At 39.4% G+C, this 19,789-nt stretch overlaps 1 protein-coding gene and 1 long non-coding RNA gene across 2 annotated transcripts in view; one reads left to right on the top strand and one right to left on the bottom strand.

Moving 5' to 3' along the window:
- The window catches only part of ACSL4 (acyl-CoA synthetase long chain family member 4), a 35,815-nt gene that overhangs the window by 2,490 nt on the left and 13,536 nt on the right, over positions 1-19,789 (bottom strand). Inside the window, exons 2-15 of the mRNA XM_010715375.3 lie at positions 14,061-14,107; positions 11,410-11,927; positions 10,951-11,128; positions 9,601-9,710; positions 9,371-9,509; positions 8,604-8,754; positions 7,335-7,458; positions 6,452-6,523; positions 4,115-4,254; positions 2,987-3,159; positions 2,737-2,815; positions 2,320-2,507; positions 1,665-1,779; positions 1,169-1,326 (exon numbers count right to left, since the gene is read on the bottom strand). Coding sequence (XP_010713677.1) covers positions 1,169-1,326; positions 1,665-1,779; positions 2,320-2,507; positions 2,737-2,815; positions 2,987-3,159; positions 4,115-4,254; positions 6,452-6,523; positions 7,335-7,458; positions 8,604-8,754; positions 9,371-9,509; positions 9,601-9,710; positions 10,951-11,128; positions 11,410-11,760 — 1,978 coding nt within the window. The 5' untranslated portion in view covers positions 11,761-11,927; positions 14,061-14,107. The remainder of the gene's footprint in view (positions 1-1,168; positions 1,327-1,664; positions 1,780-2,319; positions 2,508-2,736; positions 2,816-2,986; positions 3,160-4,114; positions 4,255-6,451; positions 6,524-7,334; positions 7,459-8,603; positions 8,755-9,370; positions 9,510-9,600; positions 9,711-10,950; positions 11,129-11,409; positions 11,928-14,060; positions 14,108-19,789) is intronic.
- LOC109369093 lies at positions 13,393-15,584 on the top strand. The gene is made up of 3 exons (XR_002117738.2): positions 13,393-13,480; positions 14,967-15,061; positions 15,198-15,584. It is a non-coding gene; the product is annotated as an uncharacterized LOC109369093 (long non-coding RNA).

Genomic DNA, 19,789 nt, shown 5'->3' with positions numbered 1-19,789 from the left:
GGGGGGGGATGGATGATTGCCTGAGAGCCTCCCTGCACCAGGAACGGGCAGGGAACTTCTGCATGTGTGCAGTACTGCACGGACCTTGCTGTCAGTACTGCATGCAGGCCTGTAATAGCACCCACTGGGACTTCTCTGTGAACTTCTGGCAGTAAGTGGCAGCACAGGCTCTAGGTGGCAGCAAGTGTAGGACAGCTGGGACATCTGACCCCAGGAGCTCCTTTGTCTCCAGCTTCAAGCTGGTATTGGAACGTCCTGCTTCCTCATGTTTAGTTACATGTCTGCTCCTGATAAAGGTGTGTTATGTACTGTTAAAAACCAAAACTGTCTCTTTAAGGTAATTTTGGAAAAAACCTTTCAAAGCATTTATATCTAAATGGGAGTCTAATATCTAGAAAGTAAAAAGAATGTATGACAGTGACTTTGTATAACAATGCTTTATGTTATTTACTTAGTTCATGATGGAATAATGCAGATTGAAGTGTTCATACTTCAGTCAAATCCCTAAAAAATATATTCATTTACTTTTAGGGAAGATTTACTACTGCCTCTCATTCTAATTTTCTTGGTTTCAAAAGGCAAATTCTCCACGTTTGAGAGCCTTGTGCTTAGTGTGTGCTTACACTCTTTTATTGGTTCCACGTACGAGGTGCATAAGCACTTTAGAGAAGTTCCTGACCCCAGTTAGCTTGGGGTTTTTTTGGCCCCATAAAGAACGGATGAGGTTTTGGATCATTTTTATCACTGTAGCAAGGATAGTAGGATTTAAGCTGTTCTGAACATAAGGGGTCATAGTTGTTCTAAGCAGTAATACACAACGCTGCATGGAAAAAAGCTTTTAAATGTCTTGCTTAACTAATTTTCTTGCCGCAAATGCCACAAACTTCCCTTCCCAATCTTTTGGATCTTAACTGCATTAAACAAGCAGCCTCTCTCTAGAAGTTAGTTAGAAAAAAAAAGTTTTTTTTTTTAATAACATAAAGAGAAAGTAGTTAAGATGACCAAAAAGTATGTCTATTCCTGGAATAAGAGGTATGAATTTGATGTGGTCTTTAAAACTCCTGTAAGTTTTGGTAGATTGAGGCAACAGGAAAAAGGAAGAACAGTCAGTGGGGATAACTGAAAACTTTTGCCTTCATAAGTGCTATGAGATTGGCATTTTACTTACTCTTGTTTGCCACCTCCTTAATTTCTCGTAGTATTTCAGCTTCCATTGTAGGATTGTTACAAATCTCAACCCAGGTTCCACTTATACCTTTCTGCTCAGCTAATGCCGTCAGCTTCTTCTGATTGGGAACCACAAAACTGATCACGTAAGACTGGTCACTACCACAGGATAGCAGAGAAGGAAGGGAAAAAAACAGTTGAAGCTTCAATTTCAAGGATAAAATGCTTGATCATAGATACACATGCTAAATTATACCTGTTAAGGGTGAGGGTGGGACAAAACTAGACTGAACTACAATAGAAGAAATGTCAACAGAAAAGCATAAGTTACTTTTTTCAGTTTCGGGGAATCTTGGAGCCTATGTATGTTACTTTAGAGATGCTACTTATAGCTCATGCTCTGGTGAGGGCTTTTGTTCAATGAAAACCATATTATATCACTATAGAAGTGAGTCACAGCTTGTATTTCATTTACACAAAGTTATTACTACTCTTACCTTTTGGCATAAGCACAGATATTATCAATCAATGAACAGTTCTTCAGTGCTGCCTCTACTTTGCCCAGAGACACGTATTCCCCAGCTTGTAGCTTTACCAAGTCTTTTTTACGATCTAGGAGTGGGGGGGAAGAAGAAAAAAACATGTGCTTGCTCCATTTAAACTTCTACATTTCCACAGACTCGTTTTCAAAGCCGCTCTATGTGTATCTAGTGGGATGCCATGTAAAAGTGAATAAATTGAGTAAAGCATTTTACCCGAATTATAAAGATGCTAACAGCATATACATATTCTTGTAACTTTATAAAGGCTTCTGCTATGAAGTTTACATAACATTACATTTCTTGTCATGCAACCAATATGAACGTGATGGAGATTGTGATTTTTAAGTTTTGTATAAAATACCAAAAATGATCTTACATTTATTCATTAGCACACATGAATTAAATAGTGATAACGCAGCAGGGAATGGCATCACTTCCAAAATTTTCTCATAGCTGTAAAGACTTCTGGAAAAGTCTTATGCTAGGATTTTGCAAGCAGGTAATCTTAGGTAGATTGGCCCCGTCAAAATCAGCAGGACTAATCACATCCTTACAATTATGGCTAGTCAAGATCTTACAGTAGTTTGAGATAGCAAGAGGTGAGACCAACCTATGATCTGCAGACACCCATCTGGATGGAATTCTCCTATATCTCCGGTGCAGAACCATCTCTGACCATTCTCATCAGTGGTGAAATCTTCTGCTGTTTTCTCTTCATTTTTAAAATATCCCATTGAGACATTAGGTCCACCAATTATAATCTCCCCTCTAGGATTGGGCTTGTCTCTGTTAGTATAGACCCCCTGAAAAAAAAATCTCCATACAATTATTTTCAAATTATATATTCTGCTGCTAAGAAAATGTTTTGATACTTCAGCTTAAAATTCATGCACAAACTAATGACTGCTATCAAAAATGAACAATTACTTCATATGCTACAACCTAGCTAGCAGATAGGCAAGGAAACCAGCTAAGCACTGGTTAAATTACTTAACTACTTGCTCTGAAGTCAAAGCATCAGATGCTCTTACCTTCCTGCCAGTCTCTCAATCTGATTTCACAGCAAATAAGAGGAGCTCCAACTCTTCCAGTGCTATAATCAGCAACTTAGGGAAAGAACAAGGAAAAAGTTTTTTTTCATTTTGAAGTGTAAACTCAAACTACATCTTTGAAGACAGCTTATCTCAAGTGGCCTTACTGCAGTTAAGAGCCACAGCTATTCTGAATTTACCTTCTAAAAAACTCTTAAAACATATTCCCGGAAGTATTTTAACTACCTTCTGTAATTGTTCCAGCTCCACATGTTTCTGTTAATCCATAGCCTTGGCCCACTGGACAGCAAAAACAGATATTCATGAATCTTTGTGTCTGGGGTGAGAGTGGGGCTCCTCCAGAAAGCATCATTCTGATGTTCCCTCCTAGCAGTGCCTTTACTTTTTTAAACAACAGTCTGGAAAGAGGGAAAAACGTACATTAAGGATCAGTCACTCAGCTCACTTTTATGAAAAGAAATGACGCAATCCTTCCTATCTGCAAAACCTCAAAAATGACGTTCACAGATTTTAGTGGAGAGCAGGGATAATTGAAAACCTTACTTCTTGTCTAATGTTTGAAGACTGCAGAATTCCTACAACTTACATAAATAAAGTTTTCAATTCTATAAACAAAAATGAAATCCAATGAAAACTAACTAGTCATCTGGTCAGAAGACTTGTCATTCTTACTGGAGATTAATCATTCATCTTGGAGACCAATCACTCCTAAACTAATCACTCTTACAGGAAACCAGTCATTCTTAGGCAGGAGAGCAGCCCCACGCAAAATGATCTGGGGGCCTCTTGTTGGCAGCATGTTAAATCTGAGCAATGTGACCTGGCAGCCAGAAGGGCCAACCATACCTGGGGGTGCAAGCAGGCCCAGTGCTGCCAGCCAGGCAAGTGAAGGGATTGTCCTTCCCTGCTGCACACTGCTGCAGCCTCCCCTTGAGCAGCAGATGCACTTTTGGGTGAGGGTCAGGCTGGGTGTTAGGAAAAGATTCTTCACCAGAGGCTGGTGGGCACAGAACAAGCTGCGCAGGGCAGTGGGCACGGCCCCAAGCTGCTGGAGTTTGAGGAGTGATTGGACAAAATGACCTCAGACGTAGGGTTTGGGTAATCCTGTGTGGAGCCAGTGGTTGGACTCGGTGATCCTTGGGTGTTCCTTCCCACAGTCTGTGATTCAATGATTACCATTAAATATCTCCTCCATTTCCCGCAAGAACTTGGTTTATTTCAGTTTAGTCATTAGATCGTGTTTGTGTGCTGGAATAGAATTGTCTAATGTTGGATAGCTTAGATGATTATTCTTTTAGTCTGCTTTAACAAATCACGATGAAAAAACTGCAGCTGGCCATGAATCATACTTACATGTTACACAAAGGTGCATCGTATCCTCTTTTGATTTGTTCCAATTTGTAGTCATAGCCTATCTTGAACAGAGTTCTCTGAATGTAGTTCATCTCCTGAACTTTACTCATGACGTTTTTATAAATTCTGTCCATTATTTCCTATAAGGTGTTAAAAAAAGCAAGGAAAATTACCACAAAGAGTAAAATTCCATGCTAAAAATAATAATTAAAAAAATAGAACAACTATTATTCTTCCTTTTAAATGAGTAACACAGCATGAATGAAAATATCTGCATCGTTGGTTAGGCAATGCTTAACTCTAATGCTTTTAATATGTTATCAATTAGCCAATTTATAGATCATTGCAGCCTGGAGCTGTTTGAAATGGGTGAAATGAAGTGCCAAAAATGCAGCAGAAAAATGAGGGACTTATCCTGACTTTTCTCTATTTGCTTATGTCACCAACAGCATCACTGGAGAGGAAGAGCCCTCGTGCTGTAGTACATATCTTAGGTTAGCAAGTCAAGAGCAAATATCTGAGAACCATTTTAGATCTCCAGACATACTGCAGCAATCCACAGTACCACTTGCATTTCTGCAAACAGCTTTCTGAGCACCAGATTTGGTTTTAAAATACTTCATACCCTTTGCTCTTAAGATGTCTTCTCTATCAATCACAGCTACAAATCTTGGGTTTTATTATTTACATTATCAGTAACACCTCAATTCATACCTAAAATATGAAAAACTGATTTATAAAACCTTGAATTTGGGTTTAGCTTTTTGAAAAGCCTGCAATGGCATGACAAGGTATTCAGAATTACAAAGGCCAGAAGGAACTACGAGCACACTCTAACTGAATCAAATATTTAGATGTATTTGTGCCTATAATTACTTTCAATTTCACAAATTTTCATCACTAGTGATGTTATGATATTTTGATGACGATATAGTACTTCTAGCAAGTGAAATATTTATGAAGTGGATGTTAGGTAAGTAGTATAGCATTTTTCTTTCCAGGGTGTTCTGAAGGTTTCTCCTCCTTGCTGTTGATTGTTGGGCTCCAGGTCCTATATGCTAGCAACTGAAAATGGATCAGTGATTTCAATTTCTTTTTTTACTCTAATTTCTTTGTGATAATGAGTCTGTGGAACCTTAGGTAGGGGTCAGCATTATAACTGACCATTCTGCAGTTAATTCATGTGAAGGTGTCTGCGCGGATGTTTTTTTTTGGCACGCTTTTTGCAGATTGCTCCCAAAAGGGGATTATGCCCAGATTTTAAATCGGCATTGCTTTTGCTAGCAGTCAAGAGTTGAGTATCCCCTAAGAAATAAGTTTAAATAGCCGTTTTACAAAGCGGGGCTGTAAGTCATTGGTTATCACTCAGTGGACTACTAAGAAAAATACCTAGTCTCTGTATGTTATTTCTATTTTTAAAAACAAAAAATGCAAATTAGTAATTGATTTTAAAGCTCCTGGCTATTCACAAAGGAGGCTGCAGAAGAACAGAATCCCAGATCAAACAAAACTTGCTATTACCAGATGAAACCAAATCCTCCTCCTTCCATCACACCCATCAATGTAGCAGAAGCTGATGCTTCTGGTCTTCTGAGCCATATGGGATAGAATCATGAAAGAGGTAAACACAGTAATGTAATTCCAGGGCATGTGAAGAAGGTTTTTCTTCAGCAGAAAGCAGCAGATATGTGTGATTTCTGTTGTTTTGTTTTGTTTAGGTGGGGTTTGTTTTGTTTTGGTCTTCCAAGACCTTGTGATATAGAGAAGCCTGATCACCAGAACGCTAATGTAAGCTACAGAAACAATATTTATGGTCTCCCAATCAGTTTTTCTTGTAAGAAGAGACTAAGCTGGCCCTACTTACTCCAAGAACAGGAGACATTTTGCCAGGTATTACCTTGGAGATAAGCAGCTAAAAGCAAGCACCCCAACAGCTGTAACACAGCTTCACTTGCTAAGTTCTGAAACTCAGCCAAAACTGATGTTTAAAGCATCAGTGCTAGATGAATCCACCCTGCTCACTCCCTAAGAGAAAAGAACTTTGAAGACTTCCAGTAACCTACTGTTGCACCAGAAGCCCAGTACTAAAGCACCTGTAACTACTAAAAAGCATTTACAGTTTTGGATCAAAAAGTCTTGGCTTTAGCATAGGGATATTCTTGTGCTCATTTGCAGCATCAGTTCTCCAACTCAAGCAATGGCAATTGCAATTTCTATGTTTTGCTTTCTTGCCTATTAGTAACAGTTTCTTATAAAAACAAAAAAGTTGTTAAATACACCTGCTAGCATGAACGACTTAGAAAGCACTGTTTTTGCTTCAAATATCTGCATACTTACAGGCACCGCTGCCATCAGTGTAGGCTTAAGCACAGTGCAGTCTCCTTTGCTTCCCTTCTTAATCTTACTTGACTGTAACACAGAAAAAATGATAGTTTATGAAGATGAAAACCAAGCAGCTCTTCTGAAAAGGACCAAAAAAGAGAAGATATGCTGTCATGTAATTTTCCCCTGTCCCTCTAAATAACACTTCCTGCTTAAAATACTTCTTTTTTCCACTGTGATTGAAAAATGTAGTGATTAACAAGAATTTCAACCAAAATATCAGACATTTTGCAAGCCCAGCTGTGTAAAGCCAGTCCACCTTGTGTAACTTTTTGTTTTCTTTCTTGTACTTGCACTCCCTCTGTATTCCTCCAGAATTATTTTGTGGCGTGTTTTTGTTATTAATAGTGGGTTGTTCTTTGTTTGTTTATTTTAAAATCTGATGCCATCTCTCAATTATCAGCGAAATGTACAGAAGCATTCTTCTCTAGCTTAATTTGCAAAAAGGCAAAAAGCTAACCAGAAGAGCTGCAATAATGGACTAAAGAACTCAAACCGAGACTAAGAACTTAAAATCACTTTATGGAGTCCTATGTACAGTTGGTGTTTTAACAGCTGTTCATATCCTGATTTTCTCTAGGATAATGTTATACACATTTATTAGGTTTTCTTTTAGATTTCCTAAGTATCATAAAAGCAAAAGCTTAAGTAAAATTTTATATAGTATGACCTGCTGCTGTAGCTCCACCAGGAATGTTTATTTGCATCATTTTCTGAAAAAAATATTGTTTCTTAAGTGTATCACATGTATCAGCACTTCTTTAAAGGAAGAGAATAGCTAATCAAGAACTTAGACTGTGAAAGCTTAAATTTGCTTTTGCTTTCCCCCGCCCCTCACCTGATCTGACAGTGTAAGTGGAGAGGAATATCCAATCCTGCAGCCGTAAGTGATGCAAGAAATTTCTGCTGTCAGTTCCAATACATGGGCCAGGGGCAAATAACCAATGTAAGTATCCTTGGGCCTAGTAAAGGAAAGATTATCTAATGAACAGTGATGCACGAGTGCACTGAAATACTGCTTCACTTTTTTCGTGGTGTGTTTAGCTGTGTTTCTGGGAGACTCAGGTCACAAAGACGTTCCTCTGCATGCAAGAAGGGTGTGATTATAAATCAGTTTATAAAATGAATCAGTAAAAATCTTACCTCACTGAAACCAGTATGAATTATAGGATTTGCCTTGTTTTCTAGGAAGCTCAAGTTTCCTTAATGCTCCACTGCAGGTTTCTTCTCCTTATGGGAGATTTTATCCCAGGTGCCAAATTAAGGATGAAATCACTATCTTTACATTATCACCAACATGTTTCAAATCCTTAAGTCATCATAGCATCTCCTTCTAAAACAGATTAGTGGAGAGCTGATCACTGATGTAACAGAGGATTCTTTCAGGGAATGCAGAGATTTCTCAAGAATAAACTTAGAGCTGTTACCTATACAGAAACTTTCAACGTCAGGTCAGAATGGCTCTTAGATCCTACCATACAAAAGGTTTATTGCAGGTTATTTTAGCTGCATTTGTGAATGCAGTGACAAAGACACATCTACATTCACAAAACATTTTCTTAGAATATTAGTGAGGGAGTTTGCAGATGGCTATACTATCATCAAAACAATTCATTATTTCTCTGCTCATTTCAGTGCAGAATACTGGAGCAGATTCAGCAGTACATGTATTATCCATCCAGCAGGAGTCTCTCAAGTTGAATGAAAGTGGTAGGCTCTGGTATATTTCCTAAAGTGATTCTAGCTGACTGAAAACATCTAGCAAAAAACTTTCCCAAATTTGCCTAGATGAGTAATTTCTCCATCTGGTGATTTTTTCTAATGCATGGAAGAGTGCAAAATCCATCCCAGACCTCTAGATAAAGGTGAGGGGAGAAAACGGTCGTAGAGCAGAAAAAGCTACAACAAGATCTAGGGCATACTTTGCAAAGAACAGGGTGAGATCACAAATACAACGTGCATTTCAAATAAATCAAAGATTAGTTGGCTCACAATAAAATGAAGGAGCTTGCTAATAGCTGGTGCCTGCAACAGATTTTCCATAAACTTACACACTTCTAGAGGTTCTGTTTTATCCCCCAGCGCTTGGCAACAAAGTGTTTCTTACCCCAGCCCAGGAATTCTCTCGCACTGTCCTGTCATTCCAGCTATCAAGTTCTTGTGCTGCATCATCACTCCTTTAGGTCTCCCAGTAGAGCCACTGGTGTACATTACCAGAGCCAGGTCTGTGGGAACAGGTCTGCTTGGCTGAATGCTTGCTACAAAATTCAAGAGAAAAATTGCATTAGTTCAAAACCTACTTTCTGGCTAGGTGCAGACCACCGAGGTAAGGAAAAAGGATGATCAAGGTTGGATTTTCTCCTTCCTTGAAGATGTTACAGTTGCTGCAGGCTGCCCAGTGTAGTAAGGTAATGTAATAGTTATTCCAATTGTCCAAGGTGTTTTCCAGTCTCAGCTTGGCTCAGATAAAAACATGTTTCCAAGCTAACAAGCAAAAAAACCTTTAGGTGCTTTTCTTCTCTTAGGAAAAATAGTGAAAAAAAGGTGAGTAAAGGTAAGAGAAGCAGAAAATGGAACACTGAACCAGATTCTACTTCATTTCCCAAAATAAAGGCAGAGTTTTAGAGATATTCTGGTTGTATTTTAGAAACTTAAATTTTATCCCAAAATACCTAAAATGTGAACAAAGGTACAGGACAATAAATAGGGATCTAACAAATTATCCATTCATTTAAAGGGGCAGAGGATGAACTGACCATTTGCCACTTCCCTTGTGTTTGAGACTTGGCACATTTACTTTTTTCTGCTACCCAACATCTTTGATCAGGTCTGCTTTCATACTGCTTGATCAATTCTCTGAAGTGATTCACTTACCGTTTTCTGGTTTGGCTCCCAGCTCCTCCACTGTCTGCATACTATGAATCTCAACATTTTCAGGGTATTCAGATTTATTGATAGTCTTATTGTCCACATAAATTATATGTTTGAGACAAGAGATCTGTGGCAGTGTAGCCTACAGAACAGAAAGAAAATTGTTAGCAATGACTGTGCTGTAAAATTACTGCAGGTTTGCTTGGAAGCAGGTGAAGCTGAGGCCAAGTTACCTTAAGTTTGCTCTCAAGAAGCTCTGCACTGGTGATCAGATATGATGCTCCACATTCATTGAGACCATAGGTTACTGCCTCTTCACCCAGTGTAGCATACAAGGTAACAACTGTTAGATCGAAAGAGAGAACGAACACAGAAGTTAAGGCAACAACGAATGCAAAAGCTCTTGCTTTAGCACACTGCAATGCACTGTGGGGGGAATGAGCTCAATGGGAATTTTTTTTTTTTTAATTAGGAAACAAAGCAGCTTTTAATCTTCCCAAATCAGAATTGTATTCTACAAGAGATCACAGGAATGAGGACAGTTGTATGGAAGAAATCATCAGAACAAAAAGATCCGCTAAAACTCAACAAAAACACACTAAGCAGTTGCAGAATGTGTTCTTCTTGTGAGTGCTGTGCATCAGAATGTTGCAGGGGAGCTGACACTCACACTGCAGGGCAGCAGCCACCGTTCCTGCTGTGCACTTCCAGCTGAGTGCCAGCTTTCAGCCTCTGTGCCAGCTGCTTTCTTGTTCCTATGAAATTACTGATGGGGCAGGGCAGAGATCAGACTAAGAAATCAGACTGGTTTTTATGGTGAGAGATTATTTTTTAATCCTGGCAGGTGACACTAATGCTGCTGAGTGCCTCACAGGCACTGGGGAGTCCACCTTTTCTGTTGAGGAAAATCTTTTAGTATCATACTGGTACCTCAAATTTGAACCTCCCAAGACTATTGAAGAATTAAATATTCCTGTGAAGTTGTGATCATGTAGAAAGGATAAAAAAGGAATGTTACATGACTCTCTAGTAACCTTCCCTATTTCACTGAGAAGGCTGTATGTAACAAGTCAGATTAAATACACTGACTGCTTAAATAAAAAAAAAAAGCACATACATAACAAACTTGAGCAGTTTGGCAGTGTTACCAAAATACCCACCCCCGTGGCCTAGCATCTCATTTTGGTTATCATTCTTCCAATAACCATTTCATGTTTCAGATACAGAATTCAGAATATAGACAGAAAATGCTACAACCATCTCAAAGTCTGGGGGGAAAATGCAACTACTGAGTCCTCACAGTACTTAAAAAAAATTGAACAGTAACTCTGCCTGTCTGTCACGCTAAGATCTAAAATGTTGCTACAGTCCCAAAGGTTGGGCTCCTAAGTATGAGCAGGTAAACTGTAGTGATCTCTACTACGTACAGAATATACTGGAAACTTCAAAACTCAGGTGATACACAGAATAAGTTTAATTAATTCTTGTACCATCAGTGTCAGGACTGACACATTCTTAACAGCCAAAGCAGTACTGGAAATCACTTCTAAAATATATTCTAAGTACACAAGTTCAGCACTCACGAGGAAAGTTGTACTTGAAGCAGGTCAGGGCTGCGATCATCCATTCTGCTCGGGTCTCACAGAATATAACAACGGTGCTCTTTGGAGTCAGTCCCAGAGCTATCAGTCCGCTCCCCAAGCGATTCACTTTCTGATTTACTTCTTCATAGGACAGCCATCTGTAGGTTCCTAAGATTAACTGAAGGAGGGGGCAACAACAGAAGAAACACCCTTGTGATGAGAAGCAACTTGTACTTCCCTGCTTTTGTGAGTTGGTGCTCAACACAACAAGGACTTTGTTTTTCTTGTAGCAAAATAATGAGTGCATCCCCTAGTGCATTACTCTTTAACTACTGCAAAGCACACATTTTAAATCAAAAAAGGATTAAGGAAGACCTCTAATGTTGCCTCTGCTGTTGAGGCAGAATGTAAAAGAGCTCAAAACCAAATCAGAATTAAGTATTAAATGGTAAGCTGTACCTTTTTGAAAACTTTTCCATTTGGTTGCATTTCATTTTCTTCACTCAGTATTTCTCTGGTCCCAAGACAGTCCTTTTTCCCAAACTTTGCTAACGCGTGGTCAAACAGTTTGTCCAGCGTGTCTGCTCCAGGAATGTTTATGTTTGCTAGTGAGTCAAGATGAGTGACAGAACGGTAGGGGCTTCCAGGTTTGTCCGAGATGGGCTTAGCTTTTAAACGCTTTGCCATAGCCTTTTTCTTCTTAGCGTTGGTAAGAAAATACCACGGAATAAATACAAGCATACTGTATACAGATATTAACACGTACACAGGCAGCAAGAGAATGGCACATACGTCTAGCCTAAGTTTCATTGTGGCTATTTTAAAAAGAAAATCTCTTATTGTGTTCTGAGCAGGCAAGAGCAAAAGCAGCAGTGCAGTATGGTGCAGGGAGAAGCAACAGTAAGTGAAGCTTAGGTAGCTCGGTTTCAAGGCAGCTGCTAAAATTTTAGTAACCTTTGAGAGCCAGCAGTGGACACCTGTGATTGAAGACCAGAGCCAAGCAGGAAGCAGGAAAAAAAAAAAGAGAAATTAGTATTACAGTCAGTCCATTAGTTCTAGTCGTTTGAGATTTCACCTCAAATGCATCAAGACCAAGGAGACTGAATTAACTGATACATGTGGTTGCATCTGCTCTGAGATTAAAGAGGTTGACTGTTCCATAGTTGTTTGTTCCATCCACAAATATTTACTTTTCAAAGACTTCCCCCCCCATCTCTGTTGGAGTAGTTCAGTGCTGTAAATATGAAGTCTGTTCTCTTACATCTCAATACTGTGTTTAAACTGCTTGTGTAATGCTAGTTGTGTAACGATGGGAAAGGGCAAGCTGTTTTCCCCCTAAACATTTGTATTGCAGTGGAAAGATAGAGTAGGTGTCTTTACTGCCTTTCAGGATGTTAAGTCAACTTACGTTCAGATTAAAATGTATTTTGATACAGAGTCCTCAAAAACCTTCATGTTCTAATGTAAGAACAATACAATATCCCAACATCGTATTATCAATCAATTTTTGACTATGGATTCAGACTTCTGAAAAGGGATTGCACTTATTTAACCATCCCTCCAAAATTTTTTTTTTAAATAATAATAATCACACCCTATTTCAGTATATGCATTTTAGAACTCCAGGTATGGAAAATGAATCTAATTTAAAATGAAGCACAATTTAGCAAGATTTTGTCAGAAACCTTTCTTCATTAAGGAGAATTGGGCCCGAATAAAGACCAAAGTGGGAGAAGAACAAAACCACCTCACAAACCACAGTGGTGGCCACCCCACTTGTCTGTAACTGGTTGTACTGGCACACAAATGACACAGCTGCTTATCTTCACCTGGACAGCATGCAAACACGGCACGCAAACACAGCACAAACAATGCACAGAACAGGAAACGTGAAAGGCAAGGTGCACTGACAAAACCACAGTACCTCAGACACATGAGGGAGCGATGCTGACTAGCTTATAGGAAAGCTCGGTCCTTGACGGACAAGATCTGATAAACCAAATATACAGGACTAGGGAAATTTTCAGGGCTCCATCAAGCATTGAAAGAATGTAGGCACACCCCAAAGTGTATCTTTCTTAACGTGTTTGCCACCCCAGGTGAGGGAGGCTACAATTAACGTTTCAGGTTAAACAAGACAGCTGCTACTGACAGCACAACAGAGATCTATTAATAGGCTGTTGGTTTTTAATAAGACTCCCAATGTTCGCAGCTGTGCTGTAGCCAATATCAACAATATGTAATGTAAGACTGAGAGATCTTCGCACACTCAAAATAACATGATCACCATGTTGTTACATTTTTAATTAAACCTGTAGTCTAAAATGACTACTGAATGTGTCATGTAGTCAGCTAAGCTCAGACTTGTTCAGAAAGAATCTTTTCTTAAAAGAAAATTCTACATTCTTTTCAAAGCTTATGTCCTTGTTCTGCTTTAGTTAACTCCATTGTCAGTTGTTCAGCAAACAGCCAAACCTCAGAAGAAAGATCACTCCACTTCCCCTGCAAGCACCAGTTCTCTAAAATGAAGGTCAGTGGTTTGTATCACAAATCTTGTTTGATGTTCTCATCCCAGTTAATTCAGTGCTCCGAAAGATGCAGTTGAGCTTGGACATAAAACAAAGGCCAGCCACATTGCTAAGACTAACACAGAAACCTCATCAGAACATCTGCCTGAAATAATAAAATAATGACTAAAGGGTCTTTATGGGAAAGAAGGTTGCGTTCTAAGACTGATACCCCCCCGAAATCACTCCTAACATCTGAGTTAATTGCATGTACAAACACTTGTATCCTTGCAGGCAGTTACGTTAAAGGTCACATAAGCAAACATTAAAGGTTCATTACTTTCATCCTGAAATTTCAGACTCGTTTGAAATACTTTTAGACGTGTTTATCAACTGAGAACTTAGCTACTCTGTTCTCACTGTAGTAATTTAAAATGCTTCTATTCTGACATAAATCAGTTGGAATTCTTAACAGCAACTGAATGGAAAAACTTGCTAAGTGCAAAGAAGAAAAACGTTACTTTTCCCATTGAGGACGTTGTGATAAAAACAGATACATGCACACACACGCATATATACCTCTATGCACATATGTATACTTACAAGGTATCTGACAGCAACGTCCAAGATTTATTCGATGTCAGTTAGATCTATATTCAAACAGAAAACAAAAAGGAAGTATATTTTAGGGTGGGTATTTTTTGCCCTGCAGAAAGAAAGATGTGAGGAAAGCATTCTTTCCACTGCTGGTTTCAGAATCTCTGCCCTAATGCTCCTGAAGAAGAATAGCGTATGAATTGAGGTCATCTTACACTCAAGCCCAGTAAATATATTTTAAACACAATCCATAACAGGACAAAACTACTGAAATTATAAAAGCAGCTAGACACCAAACCCATTTGGTTAGAAGCCAAACACAGCTATTCAAATCACACTGTAGGCCTTCAATGTCTTTTTAAAAGTTGAATTAGTCTTTGATAGAAAGGGAGGATGAGGGATGTAACATCCACACTGATGCACAACCACAGATACCCACAAGGCACGCCAAATGCTGACTGCCACCACAGTCTAACGGCTATCTTCTCAGTGAGCTTTGCTCACAAAGCAAAGAAAGCATACTGCATGTTAAAGTAAAGCTATCCTAGAATACTAGGATGTTTAGAATATCTAACATTTTACAGTGACATACAAAATTTATTATTCCACTCAATTGTGCAATGTAACTAGAATGTTTGGAAGCTAATCTATCTAATTTGGAAACTGCAGAACTTCCAGATCTTGATGTAGGAAATCACATTCCAAGCAATAACAGTAAGCGTGCGTCAGGCATGAGTAAGAAAGTCTAAGAAAACAAACCAAATCAAAAGCAGACACAGTTTCTCTTTTGGATAGCCGTGTTTTCAGCATTTCCAAAGGATTTTCCTTTAGTGAATAAGTTTCTTTTATCAAATTTGAGATGCTATCTCTGTAGAGTAGAGTTCATTTAACATTTACAATGTTATGTTACAGCATACGTATCATCCATGAGGTCACATCCTCCTTGCTATTAGTACATGCTGGGTGTTTACAGACTTGGGAAGTTCAGGTTTGCTTCGGAGAAACAGGTGAGTGAATGCTCACACATGGTCCAACTGCCGGACCAAAGAGATGCACTTTAGGTGTAATTTGATATTTTCAGTTAACTGCTGCAGAACAGCACTGGGAACAGACAACATGCAACCCTTTGTTCTTGTCCTGCAGGCAGGGCCATGGAGCAAGGTTTGAAATCAGAGGACAGGTTCCTGAACAGATGGGACACTCCTCCTTCCATATTTTTCATGCATTTAACTGAAAATAAAAGGAACAAGTAGCAACTTTTTTTTTTTTTTAATATATACCAAAAAATAAGCAATAGAAGATTATGAGACCAAATAAGGACAAAAGGGGGGAGGAACAGAGAGAAGTTCATGACCTTGAAGGGAAATGCCTTTATCTTCTCTCCCTTTAGATATACGAACAGCACAGAATTGGGCTTTCCAGCAGTTGCACCTACAGCAGCGCTTCTGAGTGCAACTCAAAACCTAAAGTACCCGTGGTTAGAAACTTCATCCAAGGCAGATTAATTCCAGTAAGGCGGCAAATTATTATCTTCATCAGGAAAAGCTTTAATTAGCCAAACCCCAAACGCTGTAAAGGTTTAATATTGAAAGTACGTGACTAACAGCAGTTATTTTCTCCCTCTCACGTTAAAGAGTTTGAGAGGGATCAAACCAAATAATATTGTCATGTGAAGAAAACATACTTCTACCAATCCACTTAGAACATTCACTGTAACTTCTGAGATGCTTTTTCATTAAGTTAGGAAAGTGTTCTAGGGAGAATGCTGACAGGAAAAGGGCAGATTCTGATTCACAACCAAACGCACAGAACTGGGATCTGCAGCGCAAGAAGTTGTTTAGTTTAAAAACATCAGAGGAAATCCCAGTTTTCCTACGACTGAGCTCCACTTCAAATGCAGACACGATCCTGGCCTTAGCATAGGTTGACTCCTTTCAGGGAGTACCAAAATCTTCCAAAGCAATCCATTTTGAATAAATAACAACTGTTGCTGGAATGTCTGTAGCATTCAGGCAGATGTAAGCTCTCTGGAAAGCACAGCGAGCATTTACAACTTACAAGCAGAAAGGCAGTTCCACACACTGAAAAAAAAAAAACAAACAACAAAAAACCCAACCAACCAACCAAAGCTGAATAAATACATCAGTTATTAATTATGACCCATCTCTGGGAGGGAATTTAATCAATATCTCATAGTCTTCATTCCAGTACTGGAACTCAGAGCCTATACAAAAAAAGAAACTACAGAAAGCCTGAGAAATACAGCATTGGCAGAACAAAGCAGCAAGCTGAACACAGCAAACAAGCAGTACATACTGCAGCTCACTACAGTTTTTGATTTTCCATACATATCCATGTCACACACGAGGAGAAGAGAATATTTCCAAATCAGAGCCATCAGAATCTTTGGACTAATTACAACTTTCTTGGACTTAGAAAGGCTGAAGGAAGAAAAATGAAAGGAAATGATTCAGTGTTTACATCATATTGGTGTTGCTTTTCTTTTTTATAAAAGCAAACACTGCTAATATTACTGCAAGTTTTTCATGGTGGAAAGAAGTACACAAGGTCAAAATTTTGTTCCCTTTCACAGTCACATTTCTACATATTTTCCTCTTACATAATTTTGTACGTCAGGGGGCAGTGAAAGGCTCCAGAGCAATGCCAGCAGGTGTCTGACGTACTTCCGTGCTTCGTAAATGCAATGCAGCTCCAAGTCTGAGAGTTTTCAAGAGCTCTTGCTTTGTCTATGCAGTGCAAATATAAGTACCTATGTCCGAACAACCAGGGATAGGGGAAGTCAGACAGAGGGGATCCTGACACGAGTTTGGAGTCCCTGGTTAGATATATACATTCCAAAAGGGCTGTTCTGAAAATAACGCCTCCTATTTTATGACGTTGGCCCACGAGGTCAGAGGCAGATGCTGGTTGTACAGCAGCAGAGGCTGAGCCTTCCTGCCAATATCCCATCCCATTTTGTTGTGTGACAGATGGCAGCAGAGGGGCAGCCTGACAGAATGGCGTCTGACATGGAAGTGAGGACGAAGCAAAAGGGTGAAACTGAATTCTTCCATATGGAAAACATGGCACCTACTGCCAGTCAGCAAGACTTGCAGAACATTTACGGGGACCAAACGATGGGTGTGAGCACAGTGAGGGGCGGGCAGTGCGTTGCAGCAGTGGTGGCACTGAGGCACCTCCGCTAGTGCAGACTTTGATGAGCATGGCATGCAGGTGTTTGTTCATTGCTGGCAAAGGTGCACAGCTAGTGGTGGTGACTATGTTGGAAAACAGAGTTTTGTAGCTGAGAATTTGTTCTATCAAGTGGTGTTTTTGTGCTGTTTGTATCTCTTGTAGTTCCCATGGGAATAAATAGGAGGCATTACTTTCAGAGCGATATACATATTTGAAATTGCAAAAACAAATGTAGTATTAGGAAGTTTTGCTTCTCTTACTGCTGCCTGGGAGAAGAAACAAGTAGTGAATGCAATGATTTCCTTAGTAACTAAGCAAAGTTCACATTTACTTTCAGTGTCAAGAAAAAAATCATTATTGTTTGAGTGCCTCAAAACTTCTATACACCTAACATCAACCCAAAAAATCAAATCGATCTGTAAGTGTCAGCTGTCAGACATCTATCAGCAGAACTTCCAGCATTGCTGTAGCAGAAGCCAGACCAGCTGAGCTTGCCCTGTATTTCCGAGTTATCTAACAGACTGGTGTGAAACTGTCTCTCCTAATCTTTACAGGACAGCAAGCAAATATTTAATGAAAGGATAAGACTTGTTTGTGTGCCCCAAAGGCAGAGAACATAGAAGGTTGAGATGTGATTTCACAACTGAGAACTGTCCAGTGAGCAACACTGAATTAGAAAAGTATTTCCTCGGGGCCTACCTCTGCTCCTTCTGCCTCATTCAATTCCACCCAGAGCCTGCCCTGTAAATCCTTAGGCTCATTCACTCCAACGCTTCCTTACACTGCTGCTCTCAGCCTGTACTGGTCATGCTGCAACCTGATCCATCACAAGCCTCCAGCGTATGAGGCTTTGAGCCAGTCCACTCTATATACTACTGTATTGTGTATGTCAACACTCAGTATAACTGAAGTTAAAGCAATTTTTTTCTGTGTGTGATTAAAGGAAAGGCAACCTTTTGTTTAGCTGGTATTCTTGCCGAAGGAAATGAACATGGTATGGCTTGCTGGCTTGAACAATTGGTATATCAGAAGAGGATGGAAAACAGTAAACATTCAAAAATTACACTCAAAACTCCTCTAACATTTACAAAATATACCCTGTCTAAAGGGTACAAAAATTGAAAACAAAAATGAAAGCACACACACTGTACTCCTACAGAAGCATTTCAGCCTGACTTAAACATCCAAATGTACACCCCAAACTCATGAGGCATGATGGCAAATGTTACTTGTACTCCTGTGTTTCAGCAGCAGAGCTGTGCAATGGTAGCATTTCACCCAACTTCTGAAAACAAGCACACAGAAAGGCAAGCAGTATGACCGAGGACAAATGTCAGAGGATATGTGGCAATGGAAGTTCTCCTAAAGCTATATAAACAGTTGGTAAGAAATTTATAATCTCCTTGCTGCGTGATGTAACAAGAATGCACAGAGCAGCCGGTCCTGAATCTGTGCTTTGCTACACCATCACTTTGCAATAGAAAGGCTGTGACTTACATGGCTCTAAGGACCCAACTAGTGCAATTTATCTTTGGTTTGTTGTTGTTTTGTTTACAGCAGTAAATTGCTTTGCAACAACACAGAAGTGGTGGACTGTCCAAAAATTGTTGGATTACGTGGTCTAGAAGATCAAATCAGTTTGAGACTCACAAACAAAAAGGGCTATTTTCCACATTGTCTGTCAGCTTCTTGCCAGAGTCTTCAGGCAAAAACACAAACACTGCCCTTGAGAAATTCTATAGCCCAACTCAAGTAATCTAATAATTTTTATTAAAACCAGTTTCATAAATTACAAAAATAAAAAGTTTTATTGCTTGCTTCACCAAATGAAATTCATGTCTCCCTTGAGTACAAGCAAGTCAAACTTTTGGAAAACATCCTCTTTTCTTAGGAGATCAACTGCTTTCTTCAGCCTTGTTGTATTGCCCGGCATTGCTGATGAAGCAGGTACAAAAATACTGAACGTCCATACTGTTCTGTATAGATCTGCATCGCAGGCTGTTCCTGCAGTTGTGTAAAATATGGAACTACAAGAAAACATTAAAGTCTAATTTTTATAACCAGTGTTTGTTTAGAACTCCCATGTTCAAGGGTAATTCTAACTTGAAAATGTGATTGAAGACACTGACTGCAGGCCGAAGAAGGACGCTTGGGCTGGAAAAGGGAGAAGTAAAAGATTGCAAAAGCACAAGTGAAACCCCACACTGCACTTGATGACATTCCCACTGTTTTGTATGGAATATGGGTATCAGAAAATGGCACACTGTTAAGTCAAGCTGTTTTACTTGGCATCAGAAGGGACCAGCCTCACTCCCACAGGTGACTTCCTTCAGGTGGCTCCAGGAACTACACCGCCAGGTCCCCTCACTCAGCAATGAGGGGCCGGTCTGATTTTGCTTTTGTTGAGGGTAGGAACACCCATAACAAAGTGAGAATTCATTCAGAGCTGTTTTTTTTAAATAAGGAAAAGTTAAGAACTCAGTCTTGCTGTATTTTCAGGACATAGTACAAGTGATACATGGTGTTTTACAGCCTTCAAT

The sequence above is a fragment of the Meleagris gallopavo genome, chromosome 9, assembly GCF_000146605.3.
Source record: "Meleagris gallopavo isolate NT-WF06-2002-E0010 breed Aviagen turkey brand Nicholas breeding stock chromosome 9, Turkey_5.1, whole genome shotgun sequence".
Taxonomy (NCBI): Eukaryota; Metazoa; Chordata; class Aves; order Galliformes; family Phasianidae; genus Meleagris; species Meleagris gallopavo.
Note: the sequence above shows the minus strand (reverse complement) of the source record. Positions and strands in the feature narration are given on the sequence as shown.